General features: G+C 36.1%; 1 protein-coding gene across 1 annotated transcript in view; it reads left to right on the top strand.

The window, feature by feature from the left end:
- The first annotated feature begins 16,688 nt into the window (after window positions 1-16,688).
- LOC149776190 (uncharacterized) overlaps window positions 16,689-21,055 on the top strand; it is a 6,675-nt gene continuing 2,308 nt past the window's right edge. The window contains exons 1-2 of the mRNA XM_089942614.1: window positions 16,689-16,990; window positions 20,984-21,055. The exon at window positions 20,984-21,055 is cut by the window's right edge and continues 511 nt beyond it. Of these exons, the coding sequence (XP_089798740.1) occupies window positions 16,759-16,990; window positions 20,984-21,055 (304 nt within the window). The 5' untranslated portion in view covers window positions 16,689-16,758. The remainder of the gene's footprint in view (window positions 16,991-20,983) is intronic.

Below are 21,055 nucleotides of genomic sequence, written 5' to 3'. Positions count from 1 at the left end.
TATTGTGAATTAAAGCCCAAATAATCCTAAATGTGCTATCACAAGTCCAAAGGTAAAAATTCTGATTTAATTCCTGTAATCTTGAAGGTGCTGATGTACTAACAGTCTTGTTGTATCTCAATGATATAATCCAGTTTGTCTTTTAATGAGTTAACAATAATCTTGATGTAGTATTTTAGTCCAAGATAGCAATGAAAAAGAAAAAATATCCATAATAATGAGATGGTCTAAACTACTAATAAAAAAGCAAGCGGTATAACGCTATTGTGCTGACAACTTTCGTCGAGGTTCGTTTGTCTTGCTCATATTTAACCAATCCTTTTCTAGTCATGTACTCATTTCATGTCATGTATTATGTGTCTCTAATTCAGATTTTTTTTCTTTTAATTCTTTATAGTTTTTCATTTCTATGTCAAATATCACTGTACGCGTGTGCGTGTTTTATTGAATCCAAGAAGACCTTGCTGTAGGTCAAAATGTAGGGATATTTTGTCATTTTTCCTCTCTCCGTTTTCCAGCTTTAGTGTCATATTATATTTATGCTAAAGACGTGGATCCCCATTTTATTTCTTTGAAACTTCTCGTACATCTGGCACTCGTATAAAGGCCTAGGTCGCTATTGAGGTCGGTCTCCAGTGTGTGTGTGAGAGAGAGAGAGATTTGGATTTTTAATGTAGCTTTAACATTTTTCAGTCGTATCGCTTCGATGTCTGCACTGTGGTAGTTTTTAGTGACGTTTAGCACTGGGGCATGATGCCGCTGACATGTAACATGATATCCCACACAGTCACATTATCCTGACACCAGGCCGACCAGTCCAAACACTACCTTCTTAATGCTGAGCGCCTAGAGAGGCAGCTGTTAGTCTCGGCCGGGGTTTGAACCCGTGTCCGAGGCGGACGCTCTAACCACTAGGCAATAATCGTGCTCTCTCTCTCTCTCTCTCTCTCTCTCTCTCTCTCTTATTATTATTATTATTGTTATTATTATTATTATTATTATTATACTTGCCAGTTTTACGACTTCAAATTTTATTCTTGATTTTGTCTCTCGATCGTACATCAGTTGCAAGTTTAAATCATTCTAATGACCTTTTTATTATAACTGTATAAATAACAATCTGGGGAAACAATGGCTGAAGGAGAAATACAAAATAGTGGCCCATTCGATTTGTCAGTCTCGTGACTAACCTCTCCAACAATTGCAATAGCGCGATGGTTCGTGTCTTTTTGGCGATTGGATTGGTCAATGGTCAGTTGCACTTTCAGTAACTAGACAGTGGATTGACACACCACAGCGTCCTAGGGTTAATCGCAGTGGACAGTTAACTCTGTATAAGCATTAGTTAACATTTTTAGACACCTGATCAGCATCCGCTATATAAATGACTCGAGGTAAAATTGATAAAACCTTAGTATTATTATTTTAGACCAAGTATCGAAATTTTCACTTGTAATTTAACAATTTAGTATATTTTTGTGCTGACGTTTTCAAAGGAAAAGTTTCAGATTTTAGTCAAAGTTATTTGATTATGGAGAATGGTGGTGTCGCAAGCTCAGGCCTTAGATCACGGAACCGCGGTAGCTCAGCTAGTAGAGCACCGTTGATATGATCTTCGCAATCAGACAAGTCCAAGAGAAGTGCCTTGAGCAGAACTGTATTCCGTCTTCGTGGACCTGACAAAGGCTTTCGATACAGTCAAAAGAGACGCACTGTGGATAGTACTCAAGAAGCTTTTGTGTTTTTCCAGAAGTTTACCAACCTCATCCGGCTCTTCCACGATGACATGACTGGAGAGATTCTCTCAGACGGTGAACCCTCTGAGAAATTTCCCATATCTAACGGTGTCAAACAGAGATGTGTACTCACTCCGGTACTCTTCAGCCTCTTCTTCACACATGTACTGCTTCATGTCATCCGTGACCTTGACCTTAGTATCTACATTAGATATCGTCTGTATGGATCAGTGTTTGATGTCCGTCGCCTAGCTGCAAAAACCAAGATGCTAGAAAGACTCATCACTGAAGCACTCTTTACAGATAACTGTGCCCTCATCTCATGGCCCAGGTAGAGACTCACCTAAAGGCAATCGTGGACAGGTTCTCTGAAGCCTCCAACATATTTGCTTCACAAGTAGCCTAGGAAAGAAAGAAGTCCTCTTCCAGCACGCACCAAACACCATCCCATCACAATCCTGCATCACCATTGGCGACACACAGCTGAAGAATGTGGAAAGTTTCAAATACCTTGGCAGCACAATATCCAGTGATGGCTCCTTGGACAAATAGATCCCTGCGAGGATCCAAAAAGCCAGTCAAGCACTCACACGACTCCGAACCAAGGTCTTTCAGCACAAGGACATACGCCTGTCAACAAAGATGAAAGTGTACAATGCAGTTGTCCTCACGTCTCTCTTGTATGGCTGTGAAACGTTGACTGTATACCGAAGACATATCAGCCAGTTGAAACCATTCCACCAGCGCTCCCTGAGATTAATCATGCGGATCAAGTGGCAGGACCGAATCACCAAGCAGGAAGTCCTTGATAGAGCCAACACAACAAGTATCGAAGCCAAACTAATTCAGGCCCAGCTTCGTTGGACTGGCCATACCATCCGCATGGATCAAAACAGAATCCCAAAGCAGCTTTTCTTTGGCGAGCTAGCCCAGGGCAACCGAACCCAAGGCCACCCTCGCAAGAGGTACAAAGACAATCTCAAGACGCACACCAAATGGACAGACCTTCAACCCCACCAGCTCGAGCTCGCTGCTTCAGACAGAAGCCACTTCCGAGCCCTGACCAGAAAAGCATGTTCCACCTTCGAGGTTGACCGCTGTCAGCGTCTTGCTGCAGCTCGTGAGATACGTCACAGATCTGTCTCTCAGCCTCCCCCAACCACCGGCGTCCCATGCCCCACTTGCAACCGCCTGTGTGCATCGGAATGAATTTGGACTCCGGAGCCACAAGCGCGTCCACCGTCGTTGAGATCGCACAACTTTTCTTCCTCGGCTCGAGAGACTAACAAGATATATATATATATATATATATATATATATATATATATATATATATATATATATATATATATATATATATATATATACCCAATTTTCTAAATTTTGGAATGAAAATGTTGGGACCAGCGGACATAACATACGGGTATAGACACCTTGTTTTTTAATCATAGTAATTGAAAATCCAGACATTAAAATGATCTTAATTGGATTGTGAATTCATTTGAACCAAAGAAAGTGTGTGGTTTTCTTGCGGTTTCTATAATTTTAAAGAACATTCTAGACTTGCGCTTAAATAGTTCGGTTAGAAGGGATCCTTTGCATTTGGAATAAAAACAAAAGTCACATAGATAAGAATTTAATAATTACTACACTTTGGTGGACAAATGCAGACGATTTAGGCAAACTAACGTTAATCTTTGATCTTAACAAAATTCCTATTCGTACCATTTTGAATTCCGTCCATGTAACAACAAACCTAGTTAAAAATCATTCAAGTCAATAATTCTGACATCATCATGAAATTGAAAAATTCAAAAATAATCTTTGTAAGTTTGATGTAGAATATTCAGCAAATCGTCATGACTGAATGAAGAGGTAAATTTCTGCAAGCATTACCGAGCCTTCAGAACGAGAACTGTAATGCATTTGTGAATTCATAACACCGATGTACCCAATGCACGTTAGGTGGGGGCCCCGAGTGGTCTGAAGCGCTCTCCGTTACGGATCACTGCCATCTCACCTGTCTGCGTGGGTTCCAGTCTCTGATTCAGCCAATGTGGGTATGTGAAAAAGCTTGCCAGTAGCTTCTCGTGGGTCGGTGGTTCTTTCCGGGGTTTTCCCAGGTTCTTCCTCCACCATTAATACTGGCCGCCATGTATAGCCTATCGTGTGCTGAAAAATGGCGTTAAACCCTACAACAACAACAACAACAACAAGCACGTTAGGTGTTCTTTACATTTTTTGACACACTGGTTAAATATGTATGTGCTCGCCTTGAATGGAACGCAATAAATAAATAAAAAAAGGTTAAAAATTACATAATAGTATAAATCAAAAATCACTTTAATTTATTTCCAGTAAGTAAACGCTGTACATATATGATTTTAATGGGGTCAAATAACTTGTGCCCTATTGTATATTATTCGTTATATTGATATTGTATATAGTTTATCACGACCTGACCAGATATCGCTTATTTTATCAATTTATTCCGAAAACACTGTTCTGAAATCCTTCCCCCAAGCCTTTGGAAAAAAAAAAAAAAAAACAGACTGCGTGTATTTGTTTAATAGCGTTTACGGTACCTCAGAACTGTATTGAAAACATGGTGCCAAAGTAAAGCTGGAAAAACGAACAAGTGGAGAATTTCAAAAAACTTTAGGAAGCTATAATCTTCCAATAAATGTAAACATGAAGCACAGCAAGATAAAGTACAAACGATATCGATGTTAACATTCTGTAAAATGTATATAAAATTAATATTAAAGGTAACACGTGTTGAATAAAACAGAAACATAAAAAAATAAAATGTATTTAAAGCTTTTTGTTGTGCCTGTTTCATGCTTTAGGAGGATACGATACTGTTTTGTCCGTCTGCCTGCGTTCGGTATTAGTCCGTCACATATTCCTTAGAATATAGCTCATTGGACGTCTAATAGGATAGTTGTGACACGTGACATAGTTACACTGAAATTTTCTTTTTCATCAGTAATACATATAATACAATTTTCCGGTCATTAACCTCTCCATCCTCAAAACCAACAATTTTAAAACACCTCCCTCGCCCCTTCCCCCTCTCCAACTCCCTTAAAAAATCTTTTTTTTTAGAAGGCCTTTAGACCAGTCATGATCCAGGGAAAAGTGAGTATTGTATTTGGAACTCAGTTAAGAGTATCCATTCCAGTCCCGTCTTAGGTCGACAAGACTTGTTTTATTGTTGTCTCTATGTGCTAAAAAATGTGTTCAGTGATGCGTAGGATTATGGCATAATCAAAGACAATTGAACAGAATTTGAAGGTTAGAAGAACTGCGCTTAAATCTCAGCGGTCGTAAAAAAAAGTGTCAAACGTTAAAATGCTTGTCATATAAACGGTAATTTAAAAAAAATCATTAGGATATATGCATGAAATACATATTTCAATGACAGGTAGTTCGTCTTTAGGTGATAATTGCGGACCAAGAATAGAAATTTGTTTAAATTGCAATATTGATAGCAAATAGTTTCTGAGTTTATTTTTTCAAAATTTGTAATACGAAAGATTTCATGTCCATGCCAAATGTTAACTCTTGGCAAAACTGAACTTGCCATTGCATCAACTACTCTTGCCTAAAATATATAGTGTTTCGTCTACATGCCATCGTTTGAATGCTGGTAGATGAAATTATGAATTCTAATTCTGTCAAAATTCAATTTGCAATTTGAGCTTTGTAACTGAGACAACATACACAACTCTTCTAAAGGAAAATTTAGACAAAGAAGCATTGTTTTTTTAAAACAACTTTTGTAATAAGATGTTGCAAGTAAAAGTTAGTATGGAGTCTAACGCAAAGCAATATATGCCCTCTTCAGTGTTTGAGGATTCGGTGTATAATGGGACAGACTTTAAAATGCTAAACATTACAGCATAGCCTTCAAATTATTGTAGCGCTGTTTGAGCATGGTGGACCCTGGTAGCAGCAGGAACTTTCTGTGCGTTTATTGCTTTTAGTATTGTGCCTAACCTCCACAGTCTTTGGATTCACTGACGTATAAATTACACACAACGCAAGAATTAACGCTATATACTCAGTCCAATATTTTTATATCCCGCCAAAACTTTTGTTTCATCTTCTATTTTCTCTTTTAAATTTTCTTCCATTAGCCCATTGGGTTGTTTTTTTTTAACTAAAAAAATCTCTTCGAAATCCATCTGTGGATGCGACAATTAAGTCTCAGATGCGTTCCTTTTGCTTAGCCTACGAAAGTTAAATTTGTCTTTAGCTTTATATTAGCAATTTGGACTCCGTTGTAAGCATTGCTGTTCAAGTAGACCCTATTTAGGTAGGTAAACAATCTGCATGCATGCTGCCTTTAAAAGTTTTTATATTGCCTTAAAGAGGCCGAATACGCATGTAGGTTATATTCACAGGCATAATCAGGTACAATATCAACCAAAGTTTTCTTTAACAAGAATATAAAGTAGGTTGTCTTTAATATGCATCTAGGCTGCACTTACAGGCGCATAGGTTGTCTTAGGCAGACTTCTATGTTGCTTTTAAAAGGTAGAATAGACACTAAGGTTTTCTTTAAAGGGCACATAGATTTAGTTGAATTTTTCCTTTATTTTTAGATTATCTATATTGTATTAACTCAACGTATTTGAAGAACTGGTCGATATCTGAACGTAATCTTTGTTTTCAAAGTTGGATGGTGTAAAACTTGATCTAAGATAGTCGTCTTGAAACATAATGTACATGAGAATTGCACACACACACACACACACACACACACACACACACACACACACATATTTGTATATAAGCATCATATTAAAATCAGTAGCTCTTTTCATACATACATATTTGTATATAAGCATCATATTAAAATCAGTAGCTCTTTTCACACTGATCAAAACAAGAAAGTGCGAGGGACGAGCAAATATAAAACTAAGAACATTGTTTTCAAGCTGTTTCGTATTACAGCTTAAATACATTTTAACTTTTGCCAGATCTCTAAATGCATATTTTTTCTTATTTAAAAAGATGTGATGGTTTAATGGTAGCGCAGTTAATAGACATCACGAGTGAGCATGGTGCACAGATAGGCACGGGTCGGCTGCTGTCACGTGTTCTTCGGCACTGTACTTTGCTCCCATTGTCTCAACACGATATATGGTTACTTCTGTTGGTGTGTTATTAAAGCCCAAACAGATAATCATATCGTATGTTTTTTTGTGTGTCAGAAAAATGACTTTTAAGGAATTTCTTTTACATACAAATGATCAGTGTCTCGCGCAGGTGAAAATAAGTGCAACAAAGTGAGAAAGCGCATATTACACTATCTTCTTCGAAAACATCCGAACCCTACCATATGATCCTCAAACATAACATTACTTTGGTCAAAAGGGTTCGCCTTTTATAGGTGTGCTAGTATATACATGATTTAGAACGGTTTCTTTTACGTATATTCTAAAACGCTATTGTTCTTTTAGTGATTTGCATTCACTCATACTTCATCGTTTTTCAACCACGTCGCTTGCAAATAATGTATGTCTTCATCCTTGTATTTTCAATTTCTTTTAATAATTCTTCTTTTTGGAGGTTTCTAGTGAAAAATAAAAATTTTAAGCAATGGCTGCGTCGAGAATATAAGTCATAAATACCGTTCTGGAACTCGGCAATGAAGTTTGCCCGTTTGAATCAATCTATAAAAAAAGGAAAATAGTTTCAGTCACTTGGATAAACGTACATTTGTTCATTATTTCTCAACTGATCAGCTTTAGTTTTTGTCAATATAAATATTTCGTGTAAAAATATAACCCAAAACATTACTGAACGACGGAATCACTATGAACAATACATTTTTAAAAAAAAAACTTTATCTTTATGTTACTATAACAACCGATACGAGCTTCGTCATGATATATAGACGATGATATACTTTATACCGAACGTTTCCACACAAAAAAAAAAGATTCCTCTTCATCATGTATTACTTTTCAATTTTATTTTTCATGTTCTCATTTCAATTTCATTTATTAACTAATAACAATAATTACATAGTTTTGACGTGATACATCAATACATAATCTGTTTAATACGCCAATTAGATTCAATTTGAAAAAGATTGCGTGAAAATATTACATAGTTTCTACTCTCGGGGTGGGATGGACGTATTTTATTGAAGTGTTAGCAAAATGCCAGTTAAGCTAAGGCAAATTGCTTTATATGACTGATAGCGGGAATAATGCAAGAGTAGCGTATTTGATATTGATCACATAAATCAAATAAATAAAAATAAATAAAATATTACATTTCGAAATTGCCAAGTGGTGTTTCCGTTATTTCATTGGACGTAACCCATGATTCACTGGACGTCATAAATCTGTTCACTGTACATTGCTCCTTTTACACCGCTGTGACGTGTGGTCTCGGTGTTTCTGGTCACATTGCAATTAATTTCATTGGAAAATAGAGTTGATCTTGTTGTAAAATGGTCTCCCTCTAGCATCCTACCAACGCTATGTAACGGCAGTACTGAATCTATGCAGTTTTCAGTTTGACCGACTTATAAGCGAGTTCAGACGGTAGTGTAATCTTTATATCGTTACTTACTTCTTTGGATTATAGTCGCGTGCGCTATTCTGGATACGCGACTCGTTCATTGTACACAAACCGCTAGTAGTACAATGCCTCCCACGCAAGCAACCGGAAGCAAATTCCCCATCACAGCGACATCCTCCATCGTCGTCTTCCGTCGGTCGTCTGCATCCCCGTCCTCTCTCATTCCAAGCTGTCATCAAGTACACAAGCAGCAGTGGTTTTAAAATTCATGTTTCGAATCAATACCCGGTTCCCTATTTTTATCGGGCTGTTCCTATGATATGTGCCAAACATGTGATTGTCACATTCGATTCAAATATTTCTGGGTTGTGAATTTTCCTATACTATGTTAGTTCTTTAATTTCGTGTACTGTGCGTACTTAAATTTTCCGAAAAGTTCGTCACGTGGTGTAGACTTAAGTAGCCTTTCCTTTTTGTTTTTTTTTTAGATCTCAATCTGGGTGTAATATTTCTCAAGTTGGAATTTAAACCAATCAGTGTTTTCAGGGCCAGCGAGTTATTGGTCTAAAGAGGGCTTTAGTGGGTCGGAATGAAAGCCTTATGTGGTAAACTTCTCTGTGTGTGCTATACTTTTTTGGGGGGAGGGTGGGTGGGTGCGAGGGGGGTAGGTGTGTGTGCTATATTTTGTGTGAAAGCTATAGATATTTCTGTTTGTGTTTCTGTTATTTGCTACATACATTCCGACGACAAACATTCACAAACACTTTCTCGCACACATATGTGCGTTGTGCTGGTGGTGGGTAGAATGTTGGTACAGATGTTGCAGATCATATAAGAAAAGTCAGTTTTTCATTGTATGAGATATCTATAATCCCCGTGTTTCTTGGACCAATTGATGGGTTACATACATCATCTTTTGATGGACATGTCCTCCCTTTAGGTCCTTAAATCTCCATAGGGATGCTGATACAGATACACCCACCCTCCGGAGTGTCTTCTTATTTGAAAGTTCAAAAAACTGTTAACCCTAACCAATAATGAAATAGAAGATTATCAGTGCTTTAAACACGTTCTTTTTCTGATGTATCGCCAATACGGACTGATGGAATATCTCTCGAGTTAAAAAGTTTCAGCCTTTCCCAGCCTATTGTTGGCTCACAAGGCCTGATGAAGTAAATAATTTCGCATGTGTTTTCAACAGTTTGAGAAACTAAGGGTTACCTACCTTGACACATTAAATAACTCTGTTATAGCTAAGCCGACCTGTGCATCTGTGAGAAAAGCCTTGCTTGTGGTTAGAGCGTCCGCATCAGATGCGGGAGGTCGCGGGTTCGAACCCCGGCCGAGTCATACCAAAGATTTATAAAACTACTGCCGACAGCTGCCTCATTGGGCGCTCAGCATTAAGAGGCTAGTGCAGAGGTGGGCAAGCTTTCCAGTGCAAGTGCCGCATACACAAAATTTACACCTTGTCGCGGGCCACATAGTTCATTATGTAAAATAATTTTAGGTTTTCCTAAATAACATCATAATTAATTTTCAGTTTTTTATATGTTGTTAATATTAAACTTAAACTTAAACTTCAAAAGAAGCACATTTATTTGATAAACAGAGTAACATAAACAGAGTCAGTGCGAATGATGACTTGTTCCGCATGAAAACTCTTGGCGGGCCGCATGAAAGCCCATGGCGGGCCGCATGCGGCCGGCGGGCCTTAGTTTGCCCACCCCTGGGCTAGTGTTAGGACTGGTCGGTCTGGTGTCAGGATAATGTATGTGGGACATGATGCTACATGTCTGCGGCATGATGTATCAGTGGGAGACATTACTATAAACTGCCACACTTTCAGACATCGTTGCAATATGACTGTAAAATTGTTCAAGCTTGGTTAAAAATCCAGATCACGTACACATATACTCTCTTTTTCATCGATTTATAACAGAATGTTTATAATGGACTTAAAAGAGTTAGAGTCAACGTGTAAATTTCTACCAAAATAGGCGGCACCTTTGAAGTCTCATTATTAACTCATTCAGATTTATTTTCATTGTAATAAGTAATAAATGTAAATTTCACCTTGAAATTGTACATAATATATCCTAATGTTACTTATTGGTATTTTAGGATACATATTAAAGAACCTTTACTTAATTATCAGAGGCATGAAAAAAGTCTTTTTAAAGTCTGAATGTGTCTAAATTACATTTATGTTTAAAATTAGCACGGCTTATAGTTAAACGGGACTCAGTAAAATACTTTTGGACAAAGGTTGACATATGTTGTCATTTTCGTTATGTTGAAACCATTTTGTCCTTGCCTGTGTAAGGTCATCTGAAGATTGCATCTCCCAACCCCAAAATACTATAGATTTCAAATATCGAAAGGAAGTGGATTTTGTTATCAAGTATCGCTGGAAAAACAAAATACTGAGTTACGGGTTTCTATATCAGTTCTGAAATAATTTTTCTACATTCCTCTATCACGATTCTAACTCATTTCTTTGTTTTTTTATTTCTAAGTATCAGATTTTGTTTATGTTACGCTGTAAACTGCACGTAGCAGATCGCGTGCTGCATGCTGACGGATAAATAAGACTGATCAATTAATAGTTCATTAAGGATCAATGGATCCATCGCTAGAGAAGACAGAAACACGCCTTTCTCATCAGCATACCACATCATATAAAATCAAAGTATTTTATCTAGATACATATCCAGTTTGAATGGTTGAAAAATGTTTTATTGTAAATTGTTTGAAAAAGAATCAAGTTGTGACGATTTGAATTTGTATATAATCTTCAATGGGAATCATCTAGGTGACGGACATTAGGCCTGAACGTCCATGAAGATGTCGGTGTACCTGTAAATCACGTGATGCTGACACTTTTGGACCGTGGGTATCTTTATGTCTTTGGGTTTGGTTGATATTAGGCGATACGTTAATTAACGGTTTATTCTTCATTTAAAAAAAATAAAAGTGCTTTATTTTAAGTTTCTCTCTCTCTCTCGTGCACTCGCAGCACGCGAGAGAGAGAGAGAACACTATACAGACATATGTGATATACTGTGCAATTGCTATTTGAACAATATGCCATCTTCGGTTTGGAATTACGTTATTTACCAACACATATGAACAGACAGGATTTATAACCAGATAGTGTAATGTTTTTGTGGATAAAGACACTCCGGATGCGGGATGTCGCGAGTTCAAAGCCAGACCGAGTCATGGTAAAAACCTATATAAATGGTACTCGTTGCTGCCTCGCTTGGCGCTTAGCATCAAGAGGTTAGTTTTAGGACTAGTCGGCCTGGTGTTATGATAAGGTTACTGGGTGGAACATGATGCTACTTGTCTGTGGTATGATGTCCAAGTGATACACATCGCTATATAACATCCACAGTTCAGACATCTTAGCGATATGACTAAAACTGCTAAAGCTAAAAATGCAACCAAAATCTCACACAGAAACACACTACACATAAACGACTGCAAGAAGAGTTCTCAAACATCTGGAATACACCATAGCATATCCAGAATATTCCCTAAGCTACATGGAAGAATTACAACATACGATTCTGACGGATGAACTTGGTAGTTTGCTTGGAGCAATTTTAAAAATGCCTTCCCCTCAACAACAACCCCACCATAACATAAATTTACCATTTCATTGCGTTGCCCCCACCCCTCCCACCCCCTCTTTTGGGGCCTGGCGGGAGTTCTGAGCAACTGCTCCATTTGTTCGGCAAGTATTATCCTGATACTATTTTCCTGTTATATAGCTTATGGACATCTATCTAAACTCTAGGAGTATATTTGATGCCAGGAAATGCAAGAGTTTAATGGGTTTTAAAAAAAAAAATTGTACGAATCATAATTCACGATAAGCTACATATAACCGAGGTGATACCTGCGTTTTGGAGCGTACACCTATCTTAGAAGTGTTAGTCTTTAATCAACATCTAAATTATAAATTCTGATTGGTCAAAAGTTTCTGTACTAGTTTCTGTACTAAGGGCGTATCGATCTTTATCCATCAACCCATTTATACGATATATACGCAAAGAGGCGATGATTAAGACTTGTCCCGTAAACTCTCAAGAATTCAGGCCGTTCTCGACATAGCTTCCACAAATTCCAAGGTATTTACTTGACATAGACTCAGGAATTCTATTTTCACGTTCAAGGTATTTTCTTGCCATGGACTCAGGAATTCGAGTTTCATGTCCATGGTATTTTCTTGTCACAGACTCAGAAATTCGATTTTCACACCATCAGAAGACGCTGTTGATGAAAGAGGCAATAAAAACTGACGACAAAGCCGTAGGTGGGGATGATATGAAATCACAAAGCTACACCCTGTGAAGTTATTCCATGACAACTTCCTTGTAATCTAGGTAAGTTTTTTACATCACTTTCATATTTTGAAGTTTGATCAGTGAAGATAATATTCGAATAATGACGAAGAAAAATATAATTTTAATTTTGTATAGCAATTATATTAGTTACTTCATGTTCACTTCAAATGGAATTCTTTGTTGAGATCATCGTATTTGATTACCCTTTCAATTAATTAATTAATTGATTAATGAATGAATGAATTAATTAATTTATTTATTTATTCATTCATTCATTCATTCATTCATTTATTCATTAATCCAGTTAATGATAATAATAATAATAATAATAATAATGCTATTATTATTATTATTATTGAACCCAACAGTTAAAAAATTGAGTGAATTTACAAAAGCGTTTGTAAGAAGCGTCTGGAATCTAATGACTTGCTGTGTAATTTAATACTGATTTAAAAACTAAATTATATTGATCTCATAACTTAAGTAAACCAAATTATTAATATTAATAGCATAGCTGACATAAAAAATTATTTTCATTTTGTGATGTGATGCACAGCAATATTTTGGAAAACTTTATTTCTCCAGGCGACGAAGTCTAAGGATCAGTCACCAGTATATGTCTAATTTTGCTTAAATCTTCCTCTTTGACTAATGTTCGTACATTTCAGTCATGCACTATTTACCTTAGTTACAAGCATAAACGGCGTTTGGGGGTGGCAAGTGGGGTGACTGCCCCAAGCCCCGCTCTTGAGGGGGCCCCGCGCTTCAGGTCTAAGGTCGTCCTTATGAGTTTGTCAAGCCATATTCTCCGCAAAATCGCGAAAGTTGATCTAGTCTAGACATAATCAGTGTTTGCAGTAGCATACCAATCGAGATACCGATACTCTGGCCCCGCGCGGTCATGGTCGGCCCCAGGCCCCGCGTACTCCTAACGCCACCTCTGGTTACAACATTAATATTTAAGCAGCCATGACAGGGAAAAAAAGCAACAACAACAACAACAACCCCACCAAAAAACCAACCAAAAACCACCACCAACAACAACAAAAAAAAAAAAACAAGCAAACGAAAATCAAATAAAACAGTATAGGCTGCAATAATATGCGCTGAACGTGTGTTTTGCTACAAATCAAGTGTCATGATTTTCGCAAAATAACGCGGTTTTTTTTCACCATCGGACTTTTTTCTTTAAAAAAAATCGCATTAAAAGCAAATGATTTATTTAAATAGCGTTAGACATACGGGTCAAGGCCAGACAGTCTTAACACGGAGCGCTCACCCCAAATCAAAATGACCTTCTATATGTTTTCTATATTGTTCCAAAATAAATCACAGATATTTAACACACAGCTGTATCAAAATGGATTGGGACTTTAAAGTTTCATGTATGTAAATTAATTTATTTGGTGTAAACTAACACAATTTGAATTTGAATATGTACTTATTACTGGGTGGGATCTCCCATAGTTGAAAACATTCGAATAACTCTGACCTTTTCCATTTTACGTGTAAAAAAAATGCTTCCTTAGAGATTTGTGACTGGTTGAGATAACGCTAGTAAAATGTAGACACATATCGGGATGCAATTGATAACGCGTTCCTGCGGATACATTAGCAATGTAATTTTAGTGTTTTGTTCGCTATTGCTTTTCGGTGAACCAGTAAAATAGCGCTAATTGGTTTAGATCTGCGATGACGCCAAATGCGTCAGACATGTAACTGGTCTAGATTCGGAATGACGTTGATAACAAACTTATGGAAAGTCTGTGCGATGTAGGATGAAGGGTGCTCGGTTAGAAACGATTCATATGCACAATTCATAAATCTTGCAGCCTTGATATTTCAGTCTCAGATAATTTATGTTTTCATGGCAATGATCGAGTTCACAAGAACGTAGATTAAAACCAGTACAAACTTAATCTATGAATTATCTTCCCCAAATCATTGTCTTAAACGTAAATGACATAAAAAATCAGTATACAGTGTAACTGTAAATCTGTGTTGTGTGATATATTTACTGATGTTTCTCTTAAAGAAATTAAAAAATTTTCTAACTACAATGAGTTGGAATATCTCTTTTCTGTCACATGGCCTGAAATACAGCATATTTATTTGTTTCTGAAAACGACAGTTTCTGTCTGTCTGTCTATCTATCTATCTATCTGAAATATTTTATATAAGTCACATATAACTCGATCGTTGAAAAACATATTTAAAAAATGACATACTAGCTGGATCTTAATTCCATATGTACCAGTAAAGTTTTCGATAAAACTATTTTTCTGTTTGCATGTGTTTCCCCTGGGACTAGAATTACTCATTCTAGTCCCAGATTCTCCGCGTGAGTAAGACATAGTTGAGAAAATAACTGATTTACTTCGATCTCCATTGCCCACGGCTTTCCTTGTGATTGATCACCGCTCTTACACGTACCTATTTTTGCGCACTCGGCTCAGTACCTTACACTTCCACATGCGATAGTCAAGATTAAAAATCTGCACTTAACTTTTAAAATAAAAACATTTTGACGTAATGTGGATAACGTTCATATCACAAAGTACGTTTGCAATAAACTTAAAATCATTAATTTTTTTGGGGACCAGAACAAAGGTATGCATCAAATTTTATTTGTGTGAACCGGTCATAAATATTTTCCCCATGCACTGATTTAAAAACATATACAAGAAAGATCTTTCTAGATAATTTGTATAATGCAGGAAATAAGATTAATGCAATTTTAAATTGTCACCATACCTTTCTCTTCCTTGTCCAAGAAAGACAATATACACAGTTTCTGTATTATCTTTCTTGGACGGAAACAACTAGACTTTAATGTACATATGAGTTATTTTTCTTAACATGCAAATATACATTAAATGAGACTATTATACAATAATTCTTATCTAACAATCTACCTACCTTTTACCCTACCTGCCTATCAACTTATCTACCTACCTACGCCAATCAAGCCAATTACTTTCCAAATATAAGCCTACCTAACTATATATATATATATATATATCTATATATATATCTATATATATCTATATATATATATATATATATATATATATATATATATATATATATATATATATATATATATATATATATATATATATATATATATATATATATATATATATATGTGTGTGTGTGTGTGTGTGTGTGTGTGTGTGTGAATGAACATATTTTCATATTTTGGTTCTCTGCGTGACAGGCACGATAAATCCGCTCTTTGTTTTATAAAACTTTCTAGGGATGAGGGCAGTATAAAATAAATATGTAGTTTACCCTTTTCAAGACCGTTTATCCTTTTTATTCTTTCTTTCTTTCTTTCTTTCGTGTGTAAAATTGTACAAATTAGCTTTATGAAATTATTCTTTTTTGTTCTTTCTTGAAGTTGAACTTCTCTGTAAAAGAGAGCAAGGTCTATTTCATCCTAAAATAATGATTATTAGTTACTCATTAGTTTACTTTACACATGCAAGGGGGCTCCACCCACTTCTCGAGATGACTGCGCACACCCGCTGTCGAACATGACAAAATTGATGACGCGCTCGATGTATATAAACTGTTTGTAAACAGTCATCACGTATTCCTCAGTTAGCTGTCATACCAACTTGTTGACACGACACATGCAAATTATTTTCGGTGACGGAATATCTTTCATGCATTTGGTTCATTCCAGTTTTTGCTCATGTGCAGAGGACATCCTATCATTTTACAGGCCAATATTCGTGCTTTCGAAAATAACGGAATGATCAGTTAGAACATATGCGTTGACAATTTTTGCTCTATGCTTGCAAGAAAGGAAGGAGAATAACAAAGAATATTTACTATTTTGAAATTTCGACACTTTGGAAGGAACGACAAGAAAGTATCTTAGGAAAAGTACTAGTATTGTAAAAGTATTAATGGTAACTGATTTTACTTGCCTTTCCTGCTTTCAGTTTTCCAAATACAGCAAGGAGGATCAACTTTGAGGATAATCACTTTTTCGCTCTATTACATTCAGCGGGAGAGGGAGACGGGACGTATTGACCGAATTTCTGAGAAATACGGACCTATCTCTGTTGTTTGACATTCGAAAGGTGACGGAGAAAGTCAAATTGAAGGACAAAATGAAGAATTTACTCGTGGCATTTACTCTTGTATTAGGCCACCATATCTCTTTTGTAACCGGTCACAGCACCGGGGCTGATCCGCAAGCATGCACTACGCTCAGACCAGGCCATGCGGGGACCACCAATCAGCTCACCCCAAGCCCCTACTCCGTTTCTACTAACATACAGGGTTATGTACCCTGCACCACCATGTCTCTGCCGGGGCAGGCCTTGAATTGTGGTGTTCTAGGTAAGTAGTCCACACACGTAAAAAACGATTTTTAACGCTTTTAATCTGGTAATTTAAACTGCACATTTTAGGTTTGCTATTCTTGCATACAACTGAATATTTTCGGTGATGTTGGAAGAAAGATATCTGTAATTTTGGAGTAATATCAAACAGCATTCATTTTAAAAGAATTTTCAATAGGGAAATGAATGAATGGATAGATAGATAGATAGATAGATAGATAGATAGATAGATCGATAAATAAATAAATAAATAAATAAATACTTTTAGTCTGCATCAATTTCCCTCCGAAATATGGTATGAAATGTACGGAATAGTTCATTCCTTCATGAATGTACCCAACACTATGTCTGAAAATTGTTTTTCTTTCTGCTCATATGCACGTGGATTATGTTAGGTAATGAGTAGAGTACACCAAACAAATTAAACAAACACAGAACTTGGCACACAGCTTTTATAACATCCTCTGTTCTGTTTTAGTATTGTAGTACCTCTTTTGCTTTATATCTTTGCAACTTTGTCTTATGAGACAAAATTTAATTCGCTGATATGGGATATCTGTTTATTCCTGATTGGAGACATTTGCAGATATTTGCTTAACAGTCCCGGCTCTATTTGCGAAAGCGTAAGAAACAAAACCCCCAAAAAAAATAATTAACCCAGTAAATAATATAAAGGAAGCTTATTACAGATTTGAATGCAATTTTCAAAGCTTTGGCATATTCACACAGGATATAATCAATGATTTTGATTAGTTTTGTCCACATAGGTATAAGAAAAAGAAGAAAGAAATTTGTTTCACGTACTCTTTCAAACTGCTATTGCAATGTCACGGTTATCTCCCTTATGTGGCGGGAAGGAGAGAGGATGGTTTGGTGATAATTAAGCATTCACTTTGTCATTATTCATTGTAATGAAACAAATTTTGTCTTCATGAAACTTACTCTGCTGATGTATAGCTCTTTCAAAATGTGTGAATGGAATGAAAAATATAAGCGATGTCGCAAATGGAGATTATGGGAAATAAAATGTGATGTCGCAAATGGAGATTATGGGAAATAAAATGCGTGATTGCCAACAAGATCAAGGTTTTGTGAATAATGCACGTGCCATTAAAATAGCTTTGTGTAGTACACATGTCATTAAAAACGGCTTTGTGTAGTACACGTGTCATTTTAAACGGCTTTGTGTAGTATTCGTATCATTAAAAATGGCTTTGTGTAGTACAAGTGTCATTATTAATGGTACTCGTATCATCAAAATGGCTTTGTGTAGTATACGTGCCATTATGAACAGCTTTGTGTAGTACTCGTATCATTAAACACGGCTTCGAGTAGTACACGTGTCATTATAAACGGCTTTGAGTAGTACTCGTGTCATTAATTAAGACTTTGTGTTGTTTTCTTGTCATTAGAAACGACCTTGAGTATTACACTCATAAACGGTTTTGAGTAGTACAGGTGTAATAAAAAACGGCTTTGAGTAATACACGTGTCATTATAACAACTTTGAGTAGTACACGTGTCATTAAAAACGGCCTTGAGTAGTACACCTGCATTAGATGAAACAGTATTGAAGTTTTGTTGAAGATCATCGAACATTTCTTGAATTAGGTTTGTTAAACTTAATACATACAAAAGAAATCAAAAGAAATCAAAATACAGAAGCTTCATCTGTGAACTCATCTTCGTTAGCCAAGGTTCCGATGTGTTAACTCTATATAAAACATGGGGGATCGAACATATATTTCAATGCTTCGGGTCTGTGAATTACATTGGATGCGGCGGCAGGCCACTTCATCCAATAAAAATCAAGTCATACATGATCGAGACAAGGGAAGCACACAGCTGGAATGGACTAACAAATAGGCAATATTTCACTGCCAGTCTGTGTTTGTACAAATATATCCTTTAACTCAGATCCACCTGTAATAGTTTCTCTCTGGTACGTTATCTTACTTTAGATGTTAAATTTACAAAATATCCTTTTGAAGTCAATTGCATCCACCATTTTTGCCAATGTACACTGCACCACTGTTACACGCTGGTGGTTAGCTGGCATTACTTACCAAGTGAGACAACTCATGACGTCCAATAGACGTCGTCAGGACAAAGCACTGAAAGATCTGATCGATCCAACAAGGTGTAGATAAATTTAACATATCGGAACCCTGGCTAGCGAAAATGCTGCGAACTATGAAACGTATGGTTACATTTGTCTTTGAGTATAACTGTTAACGCAATCTTGTGTACGCGATGTGTAATGGGCATATTTATACATTTTATTACAGGTGATCTGTAAATTAATTTCATGACGACAAAAAAAAAAAAAAAAAACGAGCCAAAAAGCAAAACTAAACAAAAATAGGAAGAAGAAAAAAACGTAAAGATTAAGCAAAACACAGCCTCGCCTTTACATTTCCCCGGTGGAACATGAATCAGATATTATAAATAAAGCCGGTAGCATTTATTGCGTCAATTTAGAAACGTGATAGGAAATGCGAGATCTCCACTAAATTATTGCGACGATTGAGAATCATAATCAACAAATGCGAGATCTCCAATAGGCGTGATAAATGCCCAGAAAAGAGCCTGTGCAAGAGTTGATGATACTCTTTTATACTTTGTACTTATTGTTTTGCCTAATTGGAATACGGTATAAACAATTTAATAAGAACTGTTGTTATGCTTCTTATAAGAAATATTTTTCAAATAGAAAGCAACATTTAAAAAAACACTTTTGTGTGTCAGTTTAAGCTCGCAGATAAATTAAATTTTAAATTAGCTCCATAAAATAAACTTATAATGTCTTCTGATTAGATAATGCCTATGATGATGACAGTCATGAATGGTACGTGGAGCTTAATTCCAGTCTAGAATCCAATTATCTAATTGCCCGATGTTTAATTAGATTCAATCATTGACTGCCTCGATTGCCATTTAATAAGAAGCAACTAGAAAACATTAACTTGGGCGTCCCTTTTCCGGCAAGAAGGCAGTGGATTCATCTTTGGATAATTTAAGATTATGCTGAAATGTTTAAAGATGTTAAAAATACAAGTGCGTGCTGTTCGCAAGCGAAACAGAGATCAGTGTAACCACTTTTAAATCCACATCGTGATAAACAATGCAAACTTTGTATGATTATGTCGGTTTTAGCTGGATTGATGAGTATATCTGTATGACGCTGGCAGTTTTCAAAGATCAGCATACACACGAAACTTAACGTGGGTATTAACATGTCATTAAAACTACTTCCAAAAATGTAATTAGTAAATAATTTACTATTTTCTTTTAAATTTATCGTGTGTGATGGACAGACATGCAGAATGCAAAGCTGACAGTGCAAAAGTTTGTGAACCCGGGAGAGTATATATGTATGTATGTATGTATGTATGCATGCATGTATGCATATATGTATGTTTGTTTGTTTGTTTGTTTGTATGAACGTACGTATATATGTATAGACTAGTAACCTTAAGCATCCCTAAAAGATATAGAAAACTCGAATACTCGAATACAGGTAAAATGTAAAATCCTAAAGTTACAAAGACTGCACACACACACACACACAGATATATATATATATATATATATATATATATATATATATATATATATATATATATATATATATATATATATATATATATATAGTGAGAGTGATAGATAGATGGATGGATGTATATATATATATATATATATATATATATATAGATACATACATAGATACATGCATGCATGCATGCATACATATATACATACATACGTACGTAAGTACATACATACATACATACATACATACATACATATAACTTTTATAATTTGGAAGACGTCCTCTATGTAAACATCATCAGTTGATGCATCATGGGCCATACAGATTTCCTCTCGAATTCTAAAATCTAAGTCTTCATTCATGGTCGCTCACATTTGTCAATAGAATGTGTGCTTGACGCGTACCTACTGCATCAGCTGATTTCTTGTTTCATTATAGTGCGCATATCAACTAACAACATAGCAGGCCTGAACCCGATGAGCAGCATGTTCAAGGGATTTATTCTGCAGG

Source organism: Sinohyriopsis cumingii, chromosome 18 (genome assembly GCF_028554795.1).
Source record: "Sinohyriopsis cumingii isolate HCF-2022 chromosome 18, ASM2855479v2, whole genome shotgun sequence".
NCBI classification, from domain to species: Eukaryota; Metazoa; Mollusca; class Bivalvia; order Unionida; family Unionidae; genus Sinohyriopsis; species Sinohyriopsis cumingii.
Note: the sequence above shows the minus strand (reverse complement) of the source record. Positions and strands in the feature narration are given on the sequence as shown.